The sequence below is a fragment of the Myotis nattereri genome (genome assembly GCF_964212035.1).
Source record: "Myotis nattereri genome assembly, chromosome: 9".
NCBI lineage: Eukaryota > Metazoa > Chordata > Mammalia > Chiroptera > Vespertilionidae > Myotis > Myotis nattereri.
The window spans coordinates 24,861,304-24,869,726 of NC_138084.1; the positions used below are offsets into that span (position 1 = coordinate 24,861,304).

At 43.8% G+C, this 8,423-nt stretch overlaps 1 protein-coding gene across 1 annotated transcript; it reads right to left on the bottom strand.

Moving 5' to 3' along the window:
• Positions 1-1,493: 1,493 nt before the first annotated feature.
• On the bottom strand, positions 1,494-3,155 carry FIBIN (fin bud initiation factor homolog). The gene is made up of 2 exons (XM_081098172.1): positions 2,457-3,155; positions 1,494-2,345 (listed from the first exon to the last, which is right to left on the bottom strand). The coding sequence occupies exons 1-2, from the start codon at positions 3,086-3,088 to the stop codon at positions 2,327-2,329; spliced, it is 651 nt and encodes a 216-aa protein (XP_080954298.1). The 5' UTR covers positions 3,089-3,155; the 3' UTR covers positions 1,494-2,326.
• Between the last annotated feature and the right edge of the window lie 5,268 nt (positions 3,156-8,423).

Genomic DNA, 8,423 nt, shown 5'->3' on the forward strand with positions numbered 1-8,423 from the left:
GTGATGCTTGCCTCTGGGTTAGCCATCCAGGATGGATCCCTCTGCCCACCTGGAAATTCCCATTTGGCCTTTGGGGCCATTTACATAAGACTGTGGGATTGCTGGCTGTTCCTCTAGCTTTGAATGGATGATTCAATGTCAGATCATTTCATTCTGGTTTTGTAGAAATCATAGAATGTTAGTACTGGAAAGAGCCTCATCCCTGATCTATTTCAGGGTTTTTAAATTTGTAGCAGATGTGCTACCCCACCCCACCCTGCACTCATGGAGGACATCGCTGATGGGGGATAGCACTCTTTACATCTGTGTCTTTTAAATTGTTCTCAACGTAGTACTGAACACAACCATTACCAATTGATTCAAATTAGCATGTGTGAGAAAACCAGTTTTCCATCCATGTCACGTTTCTAATGTCCTTCTATTACAGTTGGGAAAATCGAGGAGATGACATTTAATATGCCCATGAATTAGACTTGAGCCCTGTGGAGTGAGTGATATGAAAGCTTTGAAATAGCTTGTGACTGCAAACCACAATCATCTCACTACAAATATCATTTCCTTTGCCTCTGCTGTTATTTTCCTCATCATTCATAGGATAAAGAATAATGCTTTTCAATGATCATTTACCTTCTTACTACACACAGGCAGCTAAAAACAGGCTTCTGGGTGAGGAAATTACAAATGATTAGTTTAAATAGTATTCCATGTGTTTTTTATTTTAAACAATAAAATAATTATCCAAAGCCTCAGGCCTTATGCCACTCCTCTCATCTCTCAGCATCCTTGAAAAGAGCACTATGGGAAAGTCCTATACTCAAATGTAAGACACCTGGAACCGTTACAACTAGCTGAGGATCAATCATTTTCTGAGCCTCAGTTCCCCCTACTTAGTAGGAGGATATTTGACACTTCATAGGAATAGAAAACTGGATTCCTTGTGCATTAAGAGAAAAAAATGGATCACTGTTGAAGAGTAGGTTATGAACATTTATTTATTTCCCTCTGTGTGTATGTGTGAAAAGAAAGCAAATTTAAGTAAGGATGAGAACTGGCCAGGGAAAGACATGAAATAAAGTACATTTCCATCCTTTTAAAGTATGAATTAGATAACATAGACGTGGCTTCAGAATGACTAAACACCATTGCAGTTCCTATAGCTTTGAATGGAACACTCCCTCTGCATTCTGAGGGCATATAAGGTATGAGCTTTGGCCTAAAGTTTTCCAGTTGATTATTTGGGAAAAACTGGAGAACACTAGAGTTTTTAGCAGACCAGCAGACAGAGATCAAGTTCTGACATGGCCTAGATTTTTTTTTTTTCTTTTGAGGATTATAAGGGTGGCCAGGGAAGGAAGGAGTGCCAGATACGTAGCTATCCCTCTGCCTTTCATATACACTCTAAGTAAACTGGCTTACGTCCCATCCTTCGCTTTCCTTTTGCTTTGGCCCCTCTTGGCAATGTGAAAGTTACAGATAGAAATTATAAAATAAGCCAGCGTTACACAAGAACGTATTTATTGTCTGAATAATAAAACTTGGTTAAGGAGTTATTAGAATTCCCCCTACCTGAAGTACAAGTCTCCAATAAGCAAACAGAAGCAAGACCCCTAAGTGAGAAAGAATATATTGATAACCTCACTCATAAGGCATTTGGGAGTGTGTTCAAGCAAACAAGCTACTTCTTCCTAATGGACCGGAGCACTGATGACACAGACATACAGTGAGAGACATAGCAAATCAACATATCGACGTGAGTGCCCAACCACCACCAACCTTAGACTTCTTAAAGGTGGTCGCTTTGATTTACACACACAGAGGCACTCGGACATCTCCCTGCAAAGGATGATTTGCATATAGTTTCTAGCCAATACTCTTACCAAAACACAAACAAAACAAAACAAAACAAAAAAACAAACAAACCTTAAAACAAAACCTTAGAGACAATGGTAATAAATAAGAGAGAAAAAGTGAAGAGGAAACAGGCAGCTTCCATCCTGCCGGGAGGCATGCAGAGCCGTGCTTGGGCCTCCTGGAAAACACAGGCAGCACTGACAGCTTCCAGCGCCCAGGAGAGAAGGCTGCGAGGGGGAAGGAGCGAGCCATCTGGGTATCTGCAGCAAATCTCTACGATGGGGAAACTCAACACTGTGTAAAGGGTGTCCTTTTCGAGGTGGCTGGAACAGGTGTCTCTGCAGTTACCCAGCCTCTGAGGAAAGGTGGGAGGCATGGCTTAGCACGGTCTTTGCAGGTGGCAAATCAATGACAGTCTCATAAATAATGTACAGAAACCAAACCCACTTCTTTCCATTTCAAACATGACTTCAGATCACTCCCCAAGTGCAAATCTGGATAGAAAAACGAACTTTATGGGGAATGTTAGCCCTGTCTTCTGTCCCCCTCCCTCCACGGCAGGGCAGACACGGTCCCCTCTGCTTGCAGGACGCCCCATCACCTACACCTTAAGATAATCGTTCTTCAGCCGGCCCAGCCGGGTCCCGTGGCTGCGGATGGTGAGGGCCAGCAGCTCGTATCGGTCCCGGAGCCCCGCGGAAATGGCCAGCGTTTCCTTCAGCAGGGACTTGGTGTGGACCAGCATCCCCAGGAAGTCCTCGTTGAGCCTGCTCTCCTGCCGGCTGTCCTGCTCCTGGCCCTGCTTGAACTTGCTCTCCAGCTCCGTGAGGGACTTGTCCGAGTTGGAGTAGGCATCCCCGATCTGGTGGGACTCCCGGCGCAGGTACTTGCCGTAGCTCTCCTCCCCGTCCAGGTCGTAGGAGATGCTCTTGCTGATGCCCTCCAGCACCCGCCCCGCGTCCTCCACCTGGCGGCCCAGCACCGTGAATTGCTCCCGCAGGGTGAGGCTCAGCAGCCGGCTGGCCTGGCTGCCCTCCCCCTGGGAGCAGCGCCTGTGGTCACTCACCCTGAAGAGCAGCTGGCACTTCTCGGGGTCATCGTTCTCCTCGTAGTCCCCGTCGGGCACGAAGTAGTGGTGCAGCGTCCCATTGGACATCTCCGGGTAGAGGGGGCCGTCGAAGTAGCCCTGACACAGGTGGCAGAAGAGAACCAGCCAGAGCAGCTTCAGGAAGGCCATCTTGTGGCTGCAGGAGGACAGGGGACCCCTGGAGAAGACTTTTCGCCGGGACACGAGGAAGGGGGTCCCCTTGGGAGTCAGGGCCGCCTCCCGGAGACAGCGTCAGCCTCAGGCCCCGCTGGCTTGCTGCTCCCTGGTGCCCCCTCTCCAGCAGGCTTCATGGGGCTGTGGCCCCAGCGCCTGGGTAGCAGGGAGAGTAGCGCAGGATGCACAGGGCTCTGTGTTCCCGCGCTACGTGCTGCTGGGCGGCTGCAACTCAGCAGGCTCTTCCCCCTGCGGGTCTCAGGGCTTGGCAGGACTGGCTCTGCGGCTCCGAGCTCTCTCCCAGAGTTTCCCCTGCTGCTGGGAGCTGGAGCCTGGAGCTGGAGAGAAAGGCTGGCTCTGGCCCTCTGGTGCTATTTCAACTCCTGGGCTGGGTGGGAATGCCGAGCTTTTCCTTTGGCTAATGATATCCTGAGGATCTCTCTGCTCTCAAATTACAGCTGGTTTCGTCACTTGGAAGCCAGGGAACAAGTTTGGAAAGAAACCTCTCACCAGGTCTCTGTTATTAAAGGTACAGGGTCTCTTTTTCAAGACTGGGAGACCCTAAAAAAACCAGACTTTGGCTTAAAGGAGAACCTGGGGACAGGATGACTGGAATTCCCACCGCAGAAAGACTGGTTTGCTATTAATAGGTGGGGAGGATGAAGGATGGTTACCTTGGAGAAATGACATTTCACATTTTTCATAAGGATCAGTTAGAGTGGATTTGACGAGTATGTCTATCATTAAAAAGGTTGTGACTATGAAGGCAGCTTTGAAGTATAGAAAGTGGCAGTTTGACTTGAAAATGGTTAGTTAAAATTTATAATAACAATACGTTGGATGACATAGGAAATAGAAAACTGATGAATTCATGTTTATAAGTATACATAAGAATAAAAGCTGAAATGGAGTTTTACTGGTTTAGTAAGTAAATGGACAACTGAGATAATTGTTTAATTTTATGAAAAACCATCCATGCTAAGCTCCTGCATTGTATCTTTAACTTGACACCTTTATAGCTATTATCTCTTTGAGGATACTTAAAAGTTTTTGAAGAATAAAGGGCTGGCACTGTTTCCCCATTTTCCAGATGGAGAAACAAAGGGACATTATGGTAAGCAAATTGATTATAGTCATAAAGCTATATTGTAGTTAAGATTGTAGTTGAGACAGCACTCACTAAGTCACAGGGTCTTTTAACTTAATTCAGGGGGGAAAATGGTATTTTTTAAAACCCAGCCATTATAGTTTCTGATTTATTAATTGATTATCAAATAACCATCCTTCAGGACATCTCATTTGTTCAACCAATGTTTACTGAGCATCCTATATAATAAAAGGGTAATATGCAAATTGACCGAAAGGCAGAATGACCGATTGCTATGACGTGCACTGACCACCAGGAGGCAGACGCTCAATGCAGGAGCTGCTCCCTGGTGGTCAGTGCACTCCCACAGGGAAGCGCCGCTCAGCCAGAAGTGGGGCTCATGGCTGGCAGGTGCAATAGTGGTGGTAGGAGCCTCTCCTGCCTCAGTGGCAGTGCTAAGGACGTCCGGCTGACAGCTCCTGGACATCTGTCAGTCGGACATCCCCCAAGGGCTCCCAGACTGTGAGGGGGTGCAGGCTCGGCTGAGGAAACCCCCCTGAATGTATGATTTTTGTGCATTGGGCCTCTAGTTTACTATATACCATAGTCTATTAAGGTATTGTGATTAGAGCAATGAACAGAAGTAGAGACAAATCCTTGCCCTCCTGGAGTTTATGTTCTGGGAAATGGAGAAAGGATTAGGTTAATACAAATAAGACATATTGTATGTTGGGTAGCAATGAAGTTGCAGAGGAAAGACAAGAAAGGGATGGGAAAGCAAGAGGCAGCATTCCTAACATGGTTATTTCCTCTTTCAACTTAAAATATAACAAACACTCACATGATTTGCCTGTGTTTATACTTATCTCCCTCTCCAAGTCATAGGTGGCTGGTATCATTCAGAGCCACAGTCTTTACAGCTTTGGGACTGTCACGGTTATTGCCATCACTTTCACTGACATGGGGCCAGACTCCTGGATAGACATGAGAAGTCTGCTTAAGTAATTGGATATTTTGTTAATGTGGTGTCACATGTGTAGATTTTTGAGATATATTAACTGCATATTTTTTTCAGTGTTAACCAATTTATTTCCCAACAACCTATAATATGTTTTAAATATATTTTTATATCTATTTTACATATATTATCCCCATTTTACAGATGAAGAAACAGATAGGTTAAATAGCTAGTTTCAGACCCAGGTAATTTGACTCCAGACAGCATATTAAAAAATATGGAACGTTTCATGAATTTGCACAGGGGCCAAACTAATCTTCTCTGTATTGTTCCAGTTTTAATATATGTGCTGCCGAAGTAAGCACTTGACTGCACACTTTAATTGTTATCCACATATTTGGCATCATGAAAACATAGACCAAAGGAGTCTTCTTAGTGTTGATGCTTATTAAAAGGCAATGGCTTATTTGCACTGTGCAGGTTTGCCCCACTATCTGAAAGTACAGTGTTTCTATGAAACCTTTTGTTATCCAAAATGGTGTAAAGCAATTACCATTAATTTATACAGGAAAAACTGGAGAGCATTCCCACACCCAAATAATAATCAAACCAATCATACCAAATAATACATGACACTTGAAATAACATCAACATGGAGTAAGAGCAGGAATGATATGCTACACAGCCTATATAAACTAGAAATAATGCATGTATGGTGTAGTTACAAGTATGCACTGCCCCTCTGACCGGTTTGCTGCAAAACAAACATTGAACACTATTTTCACTTTTTGCCTTTTTTTTTTAAAGCAAAAATATTCTTCAGATTTTTTTTCTTTTTGGTTGGTAAAAATAAGTAGGTCTTTCGTAAAAGCGAAGTGGTGCAAGGTGACCTTTGGAAAACCAGGGCATACCTACAGTCCAGCAGAAAACAACAACCTCTTCTGGGTGAGAAACTGAATTTTTGGACTCAAGAACCACATAGCTTCCTTCCTTTTCCCTGGGGCATTCACAGATGATAACAGATGGATTCAAATTGGCTGCTTGGCAAAGGGAAGAGAGCTTGACTCTGATTCACTCCATTTCCTACACAATCTCCCCTGGAATTACTAGCCAATTCTATTAAGCACATGTCTAGTAAGCACTTACTACTGCTTGTCCTCCACTACCTACAGGGTGCAGTGTTAAGTGAGCTACAGATATAAAAAGGTGCAATAAAAAATTTCAGTCTACAGATAGCTTGCTCTCTGGTTGGATATATGTGTATATATACACACACACATGATCAGGATAAGAGTATTTACTTTTTCCTGCACTTTCCTCATGTAAAGATACGAACCCTCTGTTACGTATCACCATTTTTGGTTCTACTTTCTCAGCTTATATTCATTCTTGGGCATCTCTTTCATTTGTGTTTCCAAGATGGCTACCAGTGTCCTCGGGACTACAAACATCCTGGCTCGTGTCTACCAGGAATGACAGATTAGATCCCTGGTAGCTCAAATGCAGGTCCTCCAAATAAGCATTGGTGGTCACAGTTGGCCTGATTTCAATCATTAATGCACAATCTAGATATATTCCTTTTCTGGGAATCAAACCCACAACCTTTTGGTGTACGGGGTGACACTTCAACCAACTGAACCACCAACAAGGGCTAAACAACTTAATTTTTAATAATGGCTATGGTAAACAACTGACTTGCAAAATTCCTGAAAACTTAACTGGCTTTCATGAGCAGGTACTAGTAGGCAACAGCATACCATTTGCACTAAACACTTCATCTTGTCCACTTTTAAAAGGTATTTATTTGTAGATTCTTCATATGTGCACACTTTCTCCTTGGGCTGGTCTACTGGAGTCAGAGTTAAGGTGGGTCTCTGAGAATCAGCCTAAAATAAATGGAGCCGAAGGAGATGTCCAAGCACAGACATCAGAGGACTTTGAGGGATAAGTAGAGGAAGCACCATGGCTGATAGAAACCACAGCTGAGTCTAGGGCTGAAAACTAGAGACAGAGTCAAAGGGTTGGAACTGGGCAAATTTCAGGATAAAGGAGGACCTCAGGAGCTGGGGCCAGAGTCGTGTAAATATGTAGGGGAGCTCCGTCGCCCAGTACAGCTCCTCATTTGCAGTTCTTGCCATGCAATGTCAGTAGGGTTGGCTAGCTCAAGACTTACTTATCTTTTATCCTTTCAGTGCACTTTAAAATTGCATTCCTTTGGTCCAGTTACCACTTCAGAGAGGGAAGCAGGAATTCAGGCACCATGAGCCTAAAGACCAGTAAGATTTCTTAAGCTCTGTGATTTTCTCTTGACAAAGGTTTTTGTGATCCCCTGGCTGTTTCTGATTATGGTAATAATAGAAGTTTTCTAGAAAAGGGGCTTGCATGCACTAGGTATAAAGGAGGGTTGTAGAAATGGGGTCCCACTATACAGTCTAGAAACCAAAAGGGGCCTCAGAGAAGTGGAAGCCCTACTCCCAACATCCACCTAAAACTGCCAGACTGAATCCCTGGACCACGCCAAAGAGGAAAAAAGAACAAAGAGAATTAGCCTGGACCAGATTAGAGGTCTCGGTGGGAGAAGAGAGGAAGAGAAGAGAAGGGGGAAGATGAGAAGAAGGACAGTGTTTAGCACATCTTAGGGGGTTATTTTAATCAAATAACAGGTAATCAGTAGTTATTGAGCAGCCATTGTTTAAAGAGGGTGGGAAGAAGAGCGGAAGAGAAATGGATGAGAAAGAAAGGAAAGAGAGAAGTAGGGAAGGAAGCAAGGTAGCAAGCAAGCAAGCAAGGAAGAAAAGATAGAAGACAAAGAAGGGAGAGAGTGGAATAAGTTTTGATTATCTAGTCTGTTATTTATTTATTGTTGCTTATTATTGACACTATTACAGATATCCTCCATTTATCCCCCTTTGCCCACCTCCACCCAGCCCCTGCTACCCCCTTCCCTGGCCTTCACCACTTTGTTGTCTGTCCATGGGCTATGCATATATGTTCTTCATCTTCTTTTATCCAATAGCCCCCATCCCCTTCCCTCTGACATTAGTATCCATGACTCTGGTTCTATTTTGTTTGTCAGTTTATTTTGTTTATTAGATTCCACATATTAGTGATATCATGTCTAGTCTGCTATTTATTTGTTACATTAGCTCAGTGAAGTTGTTATTATTTGCTATAAGAATATTGGATAGGGGCAGAGGAGAATTGATTAACAAGAGCAATTAAAAATGTCAGTTATATACAGACAATAAAACACACCCATGAAAACA

Bases quoted from the DNA above. Each gene is read 5' to 3' on its own strand.
- FIBIN (XM_081098172.1), bottom strand. From the start codon at position 3,088: ATGGCCTTCCTGAAGCTGCTCTGGCTGGTTCTCTTCTGCCACCTGTGT.